This window comes from Myodes glareolus, chromosome 2 (genome assembly GCF_982192425.1).
Source record: "Myodes glareolus chromosome 2, mMyoGla1.1, whole genome shotgun sequence".
In the NCBI taxonomy this organism is placed as follows: domain Eukaryota; kingdom Metazoa; phylum Chordata; class Mammalia; order Rodentia; family Cricetidae; genus Myodes; species Myodes glareolus.
In genome coordinates, this window is record NC_142027.1 from 94844167 (window position 1) to 94859367 (window position 15201).

A 15201-nucleotide genomic window follows, 5' to 3' on the forward strand; every position below is an offset into this window, starting at 1 on the left:
TCAGTTTTTTGAAAATTAAATATATTTTGGAGAGCTATCTCCCAATTACTTTTCTTTTTCTTATACCATTGTTCATTATGCTTCTTACTTTATGTTTTTTCTTGTCACTATGTCTTCACAGACTTTGTCTTAGCAGGAAATAATAAAATGTTTTATAGCAACATTGTTGAAATGTTGAAAAATAATTTGAGTTCTGAAATTTAAAAATTGGGAAAATATGTCAAAAGTTTTTGAGGCATAATACAGAAATTTGTGTTTTATCTCCCTTTAGATTGATTCAGCTTTAACTTTTGATACAAATCACAGCTCATTTCCTGAGATCTTCACAACGTATGCTAGTCTACTTGCTGATACAAAGTTGGGTCTCCACTTAAAGGTAGATGACTTTAAAAGATTGGTCTTTTGAGATTATGTTCTCTTTATTTTCACAGCTTTACATTTTTGTACATTTATTATGATGGTTTATTTGTGGGGTTTTATGGAAAATTCAAAACCTATAATACTAAAGAGATTAGCATAATAAACCCCCATGAACCTACCATCTAAGTATGGACAAATTTGTTTGACTAATATAGGTTCTTCCTCATGAAAGAGACTCTGGCTTTGGTCTAGTTGATCTGCATTAGTTGATTTGCATCTAGTTGAAATGCATCATTAGCATTTGTGTTTATATGTATCAGATGGAAATTGGTGTTTTGGATTTCCTGTAGCAATTTCAAACTTTTTCATTCTTACTTTCTATTGAAATCTTTCAGTGATAGGGAAGCAAGGAAAGTAATTTTATTGTTGCTAAGTTTAAAGTCCTGTAATGTGGTCTTCATGAATGACCACATATTTTTTAAGTAGATGATTCTTTGGTGTGTTCTATATGACTCATGAAGTTTCTCCTTCAAATGTGAAAATTTTGGAATTTACCTGTTATTCAAAGGAGGTAGGATCAATACCTACTTCCTCGTAAGCTCAGTATGAAGTTCTGAGGGGAATTTGCAAACATATACTCTCCTAGATGTTATGAAAGTCATTCTGTCTACATAGAATTTTAATATAATCTTTGTTTTTAAAAATGGTTTTAAAATTTGTTCGTTGACACTTTCATACATTGACACAATGTGTTTTGACCGTGTCTGTTCACCACTCCTTCCCCGCTCATGCAGGCTGTCAGTCTCCCAGCCTCAGAGTCTCTCATGGGAGCCTTCTGACCTCTAGAACTGAAGCTCAGGTCCATAGCTGCATTCAGGCTGGTTCATGGTGCCGTCCAGAATTTATTCTGAAGTCATTTGTTGGATCCATGTAGTGCACTGTTTGCAGTCTCTAGAAAGTAGTGATTTTGTTTATTCTGTAGATCTGTGAGCCACAAGACTCACAATGTAGTGTGACTTACATTTGTCTGCATTGCTTCACAGGGCCAAGCTCTCATTCTCCTTCCGTTCTTCACCAGCCTGACTGAAGACAGGCTAGAAAACCTTAAGCATATTCTGGAAAAGCTCATTGTATCTAATTTCCCCATGAAGTCTGATGAATTTCCCGCCGATTCCCTAAAGTACAATAACTACGTGGACTGCATGAAAAAGGTTTGTTTTAGTAGTGTCAACCATGAAACATTGGTTGACTTTTCCTTTTCTTTTTGTTGTATTTTGGCAGGACTTAAATTGTCTTTAATTTATACTAACTAGTACACAAAAATTAAAAATTGTGCATACTAATGGGATATCATGTAATGTATGTTTAAATATAGGCGTATAATATGGAATGTTTAAACCAGGTTAAACATATCTATCTCCTCAAACATTTATCATTTTGTAGTAATGAAAAGTTTCAAGATCTTTCCTTGTCTTTTTCTGTTTAAAATATATACTGTTTATCCCAGTTGTCTGTCCTCATCTTCCTGTGCAATAGCACACTAGAACTTCTTGTATCTATGTAATGATTTAGTGCCCATTGATAAACATCCCCCCCATATTTCCATTGTTTCCAGCCTCTGGTAATCATCACTCTACTCTGTTTTTGTAAGTTCAGTTCTTTAGATTCCCTGTATCAGTGAAATCATTTGTATTCTAGTGCTTGTATTATTTCACTTAACCTAATGATCTTCAGTTTTATTAAGCCCCTCTCAGGCTTAATGGCGTTATATAGTGTGTATGTGCGTGAATGTTATTCGTCTCTTAGCTGATGAATACGTGGATTGTTTCTATTTTCTTTCTGTATTGTGGATAATGCTGCAATAATACAGAAATGCACATGTCTATACAGATATGTTTCCTTTAGGTATACAACCTAGTAGTGGGATTGCTGGGTTATATGGTTGTTCTACTTTCTTTTCTGTTACTGTGATAAATAAAAGAAGTACTTATTGGTCACTGTTCGTCATTGAGGGAATTCAAGGTAGAAATTTAAGGCAAGAACCATAGAGGAACAGTGCTTGCTGACTCTCTCTGGCTTGGTTATTCATGTTCAGCTACTTGCTTATACAGCCCAGGTCCCCCTGCCTAGTGCCACCTGCAGTGAAATGGGCCCTCCTGTATCACTTAACAATCAAGACAATCCTCCATGACATAGGGCATTTTCTCTCAGATGACTCTAGGCAGTGACTGTACTAATTTACACTCCCACCTCTAGTTTGCAAGTATTTGCTTTTCTCCAGAGCCGTACCTTCAGTTGTGAACAGCGTGGGTTTTGGTTTGTGTTATCTCTGATGATTGCTTATATTATGCAGTTTTTCATGTGCTCATCCATTTGTGTGTCTTCTTTTAGAAAATACCTGTTTAAATTGGTTGCCCAGTTTTAGTTTATTTGTTTGCTGTTGAGTTTGTGAACTTTCAGATGTATTTTGGATATGTTGAACATTTTCTTTTTTAAAAAAATATTCATTTACTTATTATGTATACAATATTCTGTCTGTATGTATGCCTGCAGGCCAGAAGAGGGCACCAGACGTCATTACAGATGATTGTGAGCCACCATGTGGTTGCTGGGAATTGAACTCAGGACCTTTGGAAGAGCAGGCAATGCTCTTAACCAATGAGCCATCTCTCCAGCCCCAGAACATTTTCATTATAGTTTGATCTAGTCAGTGTTCCTTGCCTATTTTTGCTTTTGTTTCCTGTAGGTTTTATGGTATTTAATAAAACTGTAACAAAAAGTTGCCCGTTTGAGTGTCCAGAGGCATTTTTGCTTATAGTTTTGTTGTGATTTTTAGGGTTTACATTTATGGCTCTGATAGCATATTTTAATTTACATTTTTAATTGGTGAGAGGTAGAAACTGGTTTCATTCTTCAGTTTGTAAATATCTAATTTCTCCAGCACCTTTTGTTGAAAAGAATACCTTCTCTGAGTTTGTAGCACCATTATTGAAAATCATTTGGCTGTGAATTTGGGAGTTTGTTTCTAGAATCTATGTTCTGTTCCATTTGTTATATTTCTTTGTACTAGTACCATTTTGTTTTGGTTACAACAGCTTTGTTGTATGTTTTGAAGTCAGGTGATAATAATATTTTCTGCTTTGTTTTTATTGTTGTTTTTGTTCAAAATGACTATTCAGGGTTTCTTGTCATTTGGAAGCCTGGAGTGCACTGCACAGTCTGCAGGCAGCTTAACAGGTTGCAGAGTGTCCTTTCTAGGTTGGTAAGTTGGTCTAAACCTCTTCCAGGCAGCTCCACTGATCTATGTTATTTTCTAGGAAGTCAGGCTGGTCTCTGCTTTTTCCAGGATGCTGGGCTTGTCTGAGAATGACTGCCATCAGTCTTTACTGTCTACAGACTCTTGGGATAGGAGGGGGCCTAGTGAATTTGATCAGTTTCATGAACTTCCTGAAGCTATTTTGGATTGTCTACTTCCTGTCTTAATGAGTGCTTTCTGGTATAGAATGTTTCTATCTCAGAGGAAACTGCTATACAACAAAGGATAGCAGAGCACATTCCCCTGTCCCAAAGGTGCAAGGCAGGAATTGCACATGTTGTTTCTAATTCTAGTGATATGCTAATTGTCACATGTAGGCAAAAATGCAATATCATTTTAATTTGGGATTTTTGTATAGTCAATTGAATTTCATGGATTCTAACAATGATGAGAAAAAAGAGAATAGTGACTATTAATCCACATAGCACAAATTTAAATTTGTCTTTGTTTTCAAGACCTTTATAAACAGAACAAGGGAGGAACACAACATACACACAGGGATAAGGACACCCTCCCCAGCCCCATTAAAAACACACTGTAACATATATACATACACACACACACACACACACACACACACACACACACATATTCACACACACGCACACACGCTGGGTGGCTTGTAAGCATGTTACATAGGCAGATAAGTACATCTTGTCCTGCATGATGTTCTTCTGTATGGCTGTCTTCTGATTGGGTCAGAGTTAGACTTAGGCATGCTCACCTAAAAAAAAAAAAAGAATACGGTGGGAAAGGGCAGCTATGTGGTGACTAGAACTGGCTATAAAGGCATTACAGCTTCCTCTTGAGTCCATCCATGGTTCTCAGATCACCATGTTGTAAGGACACTAGGCAACCCTATAGACAGGCCAATTTTCAAACAGCATCCATCCACATAGACTACCCTCTGTTTTATCCTTTTAATATATTTTTTTCTTAAGATAGAGTTGAAGGAATTATGAAATAAACATTCAATTAGCCAGCTATTTCGTGTATTTATCAGTAGCCAGGATTTTGTCATCTTTATTTATGGAAGTACTTATTTCTGGTTTTATGGTTTTTTGTTTTAGTTGAAACTTTGTTTAGGGAAGTTTCAAACACCTGATGATTTATTCATAGTTTGGTATGCATGCCTTTAGAATAAGGTACAGTATTGTTTTGATATCTTAAATAATAATTCTCTTAAGTTATTATAGGATCTAGTCTACATTTGCATTTCTCCAAATTCCTCATAAAATGATGAGAAAAAGACCCACTCCTCCCAAAGGGGAGTCAACAAAGCCTGGCACATTAAGTTGTGGGAGGACCTAGCTCCTCTCCCCTGCGTTAAGGCTGACCCTGGTATCCCACCATAGATAATGGGCTTCCACAAGTTAGCTTATGCACCAGGGATAGATCCTGGTCCTACTGTCAGGGGCACCTCAGATAGACCAAGCTACACAACTGTTTCCCAGTTTGGTCCCATGGAAGCTCCACAGCTGTCAGTCCAGAGTTCATGAGTTCCCACGAGCTTGGTTCAGCTGCCTCTGGAGGTTTTAGATTTCCCCTTCATCATCTTGACCTCCCTTGCTCTCTTCTTCAACTGGATTCCCAGAACTTGGCCTGGTGGTTAGTTGTAGATCTCTGGATCTGCTTTTATCAGTTTCTGGATGAAGATTCTATGATGTCAATTAAGATAGCCCTTAATCTGATTACAGGGGAAGGCCAGTTAAGACTCCCTCTCCACTATTGCTTAGATTCTTAGCTGACATCATCCTTGTGGATTCCTGGGAAATTCCCTAGTGCCAGGTTTCTTGTTAACCCTATAATGGATCTTTCTATCAAGATATCTCTTACCTTGCTATCCTTCTCTGTCCTTCCCCCAACTCACCAAATCTCTCCTGTTCTCCTCCCCCTGCTATTCTCCCCTCCCCACTCTGCTTCCACCCTCAACACACACACACACACACACACACACACACACACACACACACACACACACAGCCATACTCCCAATTTACTCAAGAGATCTTGTTTAGTAACCCTTCCCAGGGGACCCACGTATGTCTCTCTTAGGGGCTTCTTTGATACCTAGCTTCTCTGGGGTTATGGACTGTAGGCTGGTTATCCTTTCCTTTATGTCTGACATTTGCTTATGAGTGAGTTGCCTCACTCAGAATGTTTTTTTCTAGTTCCATTCATTTGCATACAAATTTTAAATATTTTTTTAACTGCTGAGTAGTACTTCATTTTGTAAATAGACCACATTTTCTTTATCCATTCATTGTTTGAGGGGCATCTAGGTTGTTTCTAGGTTCCAACTATTACAAATAATGCTGCTATCAACATAAATGAGCAGATATCCTTGTGGTATGAGTTTGCATCCTTTGGCTGTATGTACAATAGTGGTATTGGTGAATCTGAAGTAGATTGATTCCTAATTTTCTGAGAAACCGCAATACTGATTTCCACAGAGGCTGTCCAAGTTTGTACTCCCACTAGGAATGGAGGAAAGTTCCCCTTACTCCACATCCTCTCGAGCATAACTGTCATCAGTATTTTTGATTTTAGCGATTCCGTTCAGTGTAAAATGGTATCTCAGAGTTGTTTTGGTTTGCATTTCTCTGATGACTAAGGATGTTAGGCATTTCCTTAAGTGTCTTTCAGCTTTTTAAGGTTCTTTTGAGAATTCTCTGTTTAGATCTGTACCCCATTTTTTTTAATTGTATTGTTTGGTAGTTTGATGTCTAGTTTCTTGAGCTCTTTATATATTTTGGAGATCAGTCTTCTGTCAGATGTGAGGTTGGTGAAGATCTTTCCCATTCTGTAGGCTGCCGTTTATGCTTATTGAAAGTGCCCTTTGCTTTACCAAAGCTTCTCAGTTCCAAGACATTCCATTTATTAATTGTTGCTCTCAGTTTCTGTGCAACTATTATTAAGGAGGTGATCTCCTGTGCTCATATGTTCAAGTGTACTTCCCGCCTTCTCTTCCACGAGGTTCAGTGTGGTTAGATTTATGTTGAGGTCTTTGATCCAACTGGACTTGAGTTTTGTGCATCGTGATAGATATGGATCTATTTGCATTCTTCTACATTTTGACATCCAGTTATACCAGTTGAAGATGCTGTCTTTTTTTTTCCATTTTCTATTTTTAGCATCTTTGTCAAAAATTGGGTTAATATCAAGGTCTTTGAATTGATTTTATTGGTCCACCTGTCTGTTTTCATGCTGAGACCAATCATTACTATAGCTCTGTCCCGACCAGGGGGACATGAATGAAGATCCTGAACCCTAGAGGAGGGGGAATGAAGGGAGGGGCAAGAGACACAAGAAATGGACAGCAAGTCTGTATTCTGGTCAAGCTGCCAAGTTTATGTCAGGAATGGAGACTTCCCTAGCTGATAGGAAGAAATAAGGAAGTGCTGAGAGTCTGTAAATACTTACTAACAAGAGGGATACTAATTACGTCTGGTGCCTGGGATCTGCAGGTCTTCAGGGGATCTTAACTCACAGGAAGATAAAGGATATCCTAGGCCCGGAACTTGCCCTATAGAGGCTTCTGAACAGCTTACTTAATTTGTAACTAAGATGGCTATAACAAAATACAGGTCTTTGCTTTCAGCATAGCTCTATAATTGAGTTTGAAGTTAGAAATGGTGATGCCTCCAGATGTTCCTTTCTTGTACAGGATTCCTTTTGCTATCCTGAGTTTTTTGTTTTTCTGTATGAAATTTAGTATTGTTCTTTTGAGTTCTGTGAAGAATTGTACTATGATTTTGATGGGTATTGCATTGAATCTGTAGATTGCTTTTGGTAAGACTGCCACTTTTACTACGTTAATCCTGCCTATCCATGAGCATGGGAGATATTTCCATTTTCTGTTATCCTCTTCAACTTCATTCTTCCAAGACTTAAAAGTTCTTTTTTTATATATAATTTGTGTTATTTTTTTTAAAAAGGAAATAAACTATCCTTTTCCATTTTACATACCAATCCCAGTTTTCACTCCCTCTCCTCCTCCCATCCCATCCACCTACCCCACCCTACTCCACTCCACCCCCACCCACTCCTCAGAGAGAGTAAGGCACATTGCTTTGGGGAAGGTCTAAGGCCTTTCCTACTATATATAGGCTGAGCAAGGTATCCATCCAAAGAGAATAGGTTCCCAAAAAGCCAGTACAAGCAGTAGGGATAAATCCTGGTGCCACTGCCAGTGGCCCCACAGTCTGCCTCAACCATACGACTCACCCATATTCACAGGGACTAGTTTGGACCTATGCTGGTTCCTTCCCTGTCTGGCGGGAGTTGGTGAGCTCCCATTAGCTCAGGTAGACTGTTTTAGTGGGTGTTCCCATCATGGTCTTGACCTCTTTGCTCAAGTTCTCACTCCTCTTCATATGGACTTTGGAGCTCTGCCCTGTGCTCTGCTGTGGGTCTCTTCTGCCTTATTTTCCATCAGTTGCTGGATAAGGTTCTCTGGTGACATTTAAGATATTCATCAATCTGATTACATGGCAAGGCCAGTTCGGGCAACCTTTTTTCTATTGCTTAGGGCCTTAGCGGTAAAAAAAACAATGACATCTTGAAATTTGCAATCAAATGGATGGAACTAGAGAAAACCATCCTGAGTAAGGTAATCCAGATCCAGAAAGGTGAACATGGTATGTATTCACTCATAATTGGATATTAGCTGTAAAGCAAATGATATTGAACCTATATAGTTCATGATCCTAGAGAAGCTAAGTAACAAGGTGAATTCTAAGAAAAACATACATAGATGTACCTGGAAAGAGGAAACAGACAAGATTGCATGTCAAAATTGGGAGCATGGAGGTAGGGGCAAAAGGAAGAATGGAAAGGAAAGAGGAGGTGAAAAGGGGCGGAGAGGGGAGAACTTGAGGGAACAGGATAGTTGAGATGGAGGGAAGACAGATATGAGAGTAATGAAAGAGATATTTTTATTGAGGAGGTCTTTATGGGACTAGTAAGAAACCTGGCACTAGAGAAATTCCCAGGAATCCACGAGGATGACCCCAGCTAAGACTTAAAGTTCTTGTCATACAGGTCTTTCACTTGTTTGATAGTTACCCCAAGATAGTTTATATTGTTTGTGGCTATTGTGAAGGGTGATATTTCTCTGATTTCTTTCTCAACCTGTTTGTCATCTGTATATAGGAGGCCTACTGAATTTTCTGAGTTAATCTTGTATTCTGCTACATTGCTGAAGGTGTTTACCAACTGTAGGAGTCTTGTTCCTTGTTAGTGAAGCTGCTTTGAATTCCTCTTCATTTAGTTTGATGTTGGCTGTTGACTTGCTGTATATTGCCTTCATTATGTTTAGGAATGTTCCTTGTATCCCTGATCTCTCCATGACCTTTATTATTTAGGGTGTTGGATTTTGTCAAAGGGTTTTTCAGCATTTAATGAGATGATCATGTGATTTTTCCCCCATTTTGTTTGTATGGTGATCAAGGGGATACAAATTGGAAGGGAAGAAATCAAATTTTAACTATTTTCAGATGATATGGTAACATACGTAAGTGACTCCTACAGTTGATAAACACCTTACATTGATGAATTTTCATATGTTGAACCATCCCTGCATCTCTGGGCTGAAGCCTCCTTGATCATGGTGGATGATGTTTTTGATATGTTTTCTGATTTAGTTTGCCAGTATTACTGTTGAGTAGTTTTGCATCCATGTTCATAAGGAAGATTGGTTCATAATTTTCTTTCTTAAGTGTGTTGTTTGGGTTTCAGGATAACTGTAGTCTCGTAAAAAGAGTTTGGCCATGTTTCTTCTGCTTCTATTCTGTGAAATAGTCTGAGGAGCACCACCATTAGCGCTTCTTTTAAATACTTAGAGTTCTGCAGGAAACCATCTGGCCCTGGGCTTTTTTTTTTTTGGTTGGGAGACCTGTGATAACTATTTCTATTTCCTTAGGGGTTGTAGGTCTATTTAATTTGTTTATCTGATCTTGATTTAATTTTGGTATGTGGTACTTTTTCAGAAAAATTGTCCATTTCCTTTAAAATTTCCAATTTTGTGCAGTACAGGTTTTTGATGTACGACCTGATGATTTCCTGGATTTTCTAAGTGTTGGTTGTTATGTCCTCCTTTCCATTTCTGATTTTGTTAATTTGGATATTCTCTCTCTGTCTTTTGGTTAGTTTGGATAACGGTTTGTCAATCTTGTTGATTTTCTCGAAGAACCAACTCTTTTTCTCATTGATTCTTTGTATTGTTTTGTTTCTATTATATTGATTTCAGCCCTCAATTTGATTATTTCCTCTTTCTGGGTGAGTGTGCCTGTGTGCTTTTTTTTTTTTTCTAGAGCTTTCAGCGTACTGTTAAGTTACTAGTGTGGGATCTCTCCAACTTCTTTATGTAGTCATTTAGTGCTATGAACTTTTCTCTTAGCACTGCTTTCTTGTATCCCATAAGTTTGGGTATGTTATGAGGTCATTTTCATTGAATTTCAGGAAGTCTTTGATTTCCTTCTTATTTCTTCCTTGACCCATTGGCGATTCGGTTGAACATTGTTCAATTTCCATGTGTTTGTGGGCTTTCTGAAATTAGTGTTATTGAATTCTAACTTTAAGCCATGATGATCTGATAAGATACATGGTGTTATTTGAAATTTTTTTTTGTATCTGTTGAGGTTTGCTTTGTTATCAATTATATGGTCAGTTTTTGTGAAGGTTCCATGAGGTGCTGAGAAGAAAGTATATTCTTTTGTGTTAGGGTGGAATGTTCTATAGATGTCTATTAAGTTCATTTGAGTCATAGCATTTGTTAGTTCCTTTCTTTCTTTTTTTTAAATTTATATTTATTATGTACACAGTGTTCTGCCTGCATGTGCCACAGGCCAGAAGATGGCACCAGATCTCATTACAGATGGTTGTGAGCCACCATGTGGTTGCTGGGAATTGAACTCAGGACCTCTGGAAGAGCAGTCAGTGCTCTTAACCTCTGAGCCATCTCTCCAGCCTTAGTTCCCTTATTTCTCTGTTAAGTTTTTTTCTGACAGACCTGTCCATTGTTAAGAGTTGGGTTTTGAAGCATTGTTTGTCTGTTAATGCTAAGTCATAGAGCAATGATTTTCAAGTCAAAGAGTTTAGAGGGAGGCAGGCTAGGGGCAGGATGATTTTTCCACTGGCATGTTATGTTCTTCATGGGAGTGATGTAGGAGGATCCCTTCAGCCTAGGAATTCAGGCTGGTAGTTAAACAGAAAATCATCCATCTTAAAAAAACAAACTGCTACTAGAGCTATAGTTATCTCACTGATACAGTGCTCCTAGCTTGGGGAAGAGTCCTGACTTCCATAACCAGGTCTCCTACTCTGCCTCCTCCATAGATGCAAGCCAACAGAAAAAAACAAACAAACAAACAAAAAATGGCCTAAAGAGAACAGAGTCACTGACTAAAGAAACTGCAAAAATAGTTTCAGGTGTAAAGATAATAGAAATATTTTATTTATAAAATAGGACAGGTGGGATATTTTGGACATTATAAGAAAATTTTAAGTGATAATTCTCTGTTTCTGAAGATAAAATTGAAGATATCTCTTAGAATCTAAATGTTGAATATATAGAGACATTGGGATAGAGAATGGATGGAGAATAACAAAAATAGTAACATTTGAAGACTATATTTGAAATTGTATCTTTCCAATTAAAAGATTTTACATGTGTTTATTTGTATGTGTCTGCATGTGAGTATGTGTGTATGGGGGGGATGTGAGTGTAGTGTGTGTGTGCGAGTGTGTGTATAGTTGTGTGTGTGTGTCTGTGTGTCAGCTCACCTGCACACATCTGAGTGCCTTGTTGAGTCTGTAGAAAGTCAGAGAACAACTTTCTTAATGTAGTTTTCTCTTTTCCAAAATGGGAGTCCTAGAGATTGAAGGCAAGGTGTCCCGCCTGACAACCAGCATCTTTACCTGCTAAACCATACTGTTACCCCTTTCTTTATTTTTAAAATTCAAATTACTAGACTGCACATGGTGACACACTCCTGTAATCCTAGAACTTGAGAGGTACCAGCATGAGAAATAGGTGTTCATAGCCAGTCTCAGCTACATAGTAAGTTGGAGGCCAGCCTGGGCTACATTAGGCTACTTCTTACAACTGAAAAATAAAAAGAACTGGAAAGATGGCTCTGTAATTTAGAGCCCTCGTTGCTCTTGGTGAGGACCTGCTTTTAATTCCCATTACCCACAGCAGTTCATTTCTCCAGTTCCATGGGATCAAATGCCCTCTTCTGACCTTGGGCAACAGGCGTTTATGTAGTGTGCAACTTGCAAAAGTCAGAGCTACAAACATTTTGATGATGCCGATAATGGATTCTTTTTGTTGTTCTATTTTTAGTTTCTAGATGCATTGGAATTATCTCAGAGTCCTATGTTATTTCGGTTGATGACAGATATTCTTTGTCGGGAACAGCAACATATTATGGAAGAATTATTTCAAACCACTTTCAAAAGGATTGCTAGGCGGTAAGTTATTTTAGTCCGGGATTCCCCAGAGCTGTATACACGCCGTTTCTGAAGTGGGTGTGTTGCCTTCTTTGTTTAAAAACAAACAAAAAGTACATGAGGGATAGTGATTTTCATAGCTCACTGTGACTTTTTTTTAAGATTTATTTATTAATTATGTTTACAGTATTCTGTCTGCATGTCTGCTGCAGGCCAGAAGAGGGCACCAGATCTCATTATAGATGGCTGTGAGCCACCATGTGGTTACTGGGAATTGAACTCAGGACCTCTGGAAGAGCAGTCAGTGCTCTTAACCTCTGAGCCATCTCTTCAGCCCCACTGTGACTTTTTTAAAAATTTTTTCTCCATAACAGACTTTCTTACGAAAAAAATTCAAACCTGTTTCATACTACAGAACAAAATAGGCTCCTGGTAGAGAGCATCGTTTTCCCAGCTTCATTCCACCACACTGTCTTTTTTCTTATTGCTGTGTTTTAAGTCAGCATGCATGTATATTTGCATCCATGCACTGTGGAGCTCATACAACCACTTTAAAAATCAGTTCTTTCCTTCTACCATATGGGTCCTGGTGGTCAAACTTGGGTTGCAGGCTTTGGTAAGAGCCTTACCTGCTGGTCCATCTCATAATCCTGCTGCTGTGTTTAAACTCAGATCCCTGGCCTGTTCATTTTACCTCAAGTCCTACTGCATTTCCGAAGTCATCCTTTTTGTGGGTAACATTATCAGCTCAACAAAATTCTTAGAAATGTCACATTCACACTGTAGTTGAGCTTTTGTCTAGGCAGCAGTCTCCAGGGTTAAAGGAGCCTGGACACTTCTGCAGTGTCTTTGTCTGGAGTTACCTGATCTGTCCCTCTTCTTTTTACTTAACTGCTCACTCAGCTCTTGTCTTTCCTGCATATGGAAAATGAAGTCTAAAGAAAAGCTCAATGAGGGCTGGAGAGATGGCTCAGTGGTTAAGAACACTGACTGCTCTTCCAGAGGACCCAGGTTCAATTCCCAATACCCACGTGGTAGCTCATAGCTGTTTGTAACTCCAGTTCCAGGGGATCTGACACCCTCACACAGACATGAATAGGAGCAAAACTCAGTTAGAAGCTGAGTTAGATTCAGGTTCGGATTTTGGCAGGACTGCTTCACGAGATTTAGGAACACCTGGAGTATGCTAGTTGTGGTTATTTGTAGGTTCACCGCCATGTTCCTGGTGGGTTTAGTATCCATTTATGATGCTCTGAATCATTGATTTCGTTAGAAGTTGCACGCTACCTTTATTTTATTTTTATTTATTTATTTATTTTGGTTTTTCAAGTCAGGGTTTCTCCATGTAACTTTGGAGCCTGTCCTGGCTATCACTCTGTAATTTAGTAGGTAGAATTACACAGTCATAAGGAATGTGCCTTCACCAGATGGTGGAGGCACATGCCTTTAATCAGTACTCGGGAGGCAGAGGCAAGTGGGTCTCCGAGTTCGAGACAAAGCTAGTTCCAGGACAGGTAGAGCTGTTTCACAGAGAAATCCTGTCTCAGGATTAAAAAAAATATATGCTTTCATGACTAGACAGTCTCATTAACTAATATACCGAAGGGCTTGAAAGATCGGAATCGGAAGTTCAAGGTCATCCTGTGCTACCTGAGCAATATGAAATATTTGACTTTTTAAAAATGTATTTTGGACCAGATGATGGTGTTGCATGCCTTTAATTCCAGTACTTGGGAGGCAGAGGTAGGTGGATCTGTGAATTCTAGGCCAGCCTGTTCTACAAAAAGTTTCAGGACTATAGAGAGAAACTCTGTCCCGAAAAAAACAAATGAATGGATGAATGGATGGGATAAGAAAATGGAAAAACAAATGAATGAATGAATGAATGAATGAATGTGTTCTGGAGCAATACAATGTAGAAAATAAGGTACATGTACCTGGATTTTTTTAAGAAATAGTAGTATTAAGTCTTTGTATGTTGAATATGTTCCCCACCCCCAGCTTTTTTCACTAACTCCTCCTGGATTCACCACACAGACCCATCCCCCAACCTAGCAGTGTGCCCTCCCTCTTTTTATTAACCCATCTATTGAGATTTTTTTACGCTCAAGTGCGATCTACCCACCAGGAGCCACACTCTTAACTGTCTCTTCCTCCTATAGAAGTCATCAATTGTACATGGCTCCTTAGGTAGTGGGTAGGAATTCATGAACCCCTTTGTGGTGATATCTCATTTGTACTCTAACAAATAAAGCTTTCCTGACAATCAGAGGCTGGAGCTACCCACTAGTTAATCATAGAGGCCTGGAGGTCTGTACAGACAGAAAGGAAGTGATATGGTTGGGTAGAGAGAGGAGTTAGCAAGGTAAGAGTTGGGTCTGGCTCGCTCCTTTGTCTGATCTTTCAGCATTTACCCCAATATCTGACTCCAGGTTTTTATTATTAAGATCAGTTAGAGCTTGTGCAACACTCTTTCCATGCCGTGCTAGAAGGCTTGGTCAGAGCTTGTCTAAGCAACCGCAGCTGCTGAGTTCTGGAGTACAGCAGTCAGAAACACTGATTTCATCCAGTCCTTCCCCACCTCTGTCTCTGACATCTTTCTGCCTCCCTTTCCAAGATGGTCCTGAGCCTTGAGGATGGGGGTGATATAGATGTCCCATTTATGACTGAGCCACTTCTCGGGTACTTGTCTGCATTTGACCACTTGTGAGTTTCTTCCTCTGCCATCCACTGCACAGAGAAGCTCTGATGAGATCAGAGAGCTACATGTTGATTGCTGATTTTTAAAGTAATGTTATGACTATTTATCTAAGTATAATGATAAAATTTTACTTAGCATTTAGATACAATGAATTTGTAAATATCCTTTTAAATTAAGAGTTACATCTTAGAACTTGGAAGATTGGATCATCAGGTAACGGAACCTGTCACCAAGTTGTAACCTGAGTTAAAGAACTGAATCCCACTATTTGTCCTGGAACCATGTTACATTTTGTATACCATTGTTTCCGCCGTTGTCTTAGTTACTGTTCTGCTGTGCAGAGACACCATGACAAACACTGCTTATAGAA

At 38.8% G+C, this 15201-nt stretch overlaps 1 protein-coding gene across 2 annotated transcripts in view; it reads left to right on the forward strand.

Annotated features, from left to right (window-relative positions):
* Prkdc (protein kinase, DNA-activated, catalytic subunit) overlaps positions 1-15201 on the forward strand; it is a 165153-nt gene that overhangs the window by 65290 nt on the left and 84662 nt on the right. For both annotated transcript variants that reach the window (XR_015737081.1, XM_048452450.3), the window contains exons 38-40: positions 272-376; positions 1404-1571; positions 12024-12151. Coding sequence is in view for 1 of the 2 variants with exons in the window: in XM_048452450.3 (XP_048308407.3) it covers positions 272-376; positions 1404-1571; positions 12024-12151 (401 nt within the window). In the remaining variant the exon portion in view is untranslated. The remainder of the gene's footprint in view (positions 1-271; positions 377-1403; positions 1572-12023; positions 12152-15201) is intronic.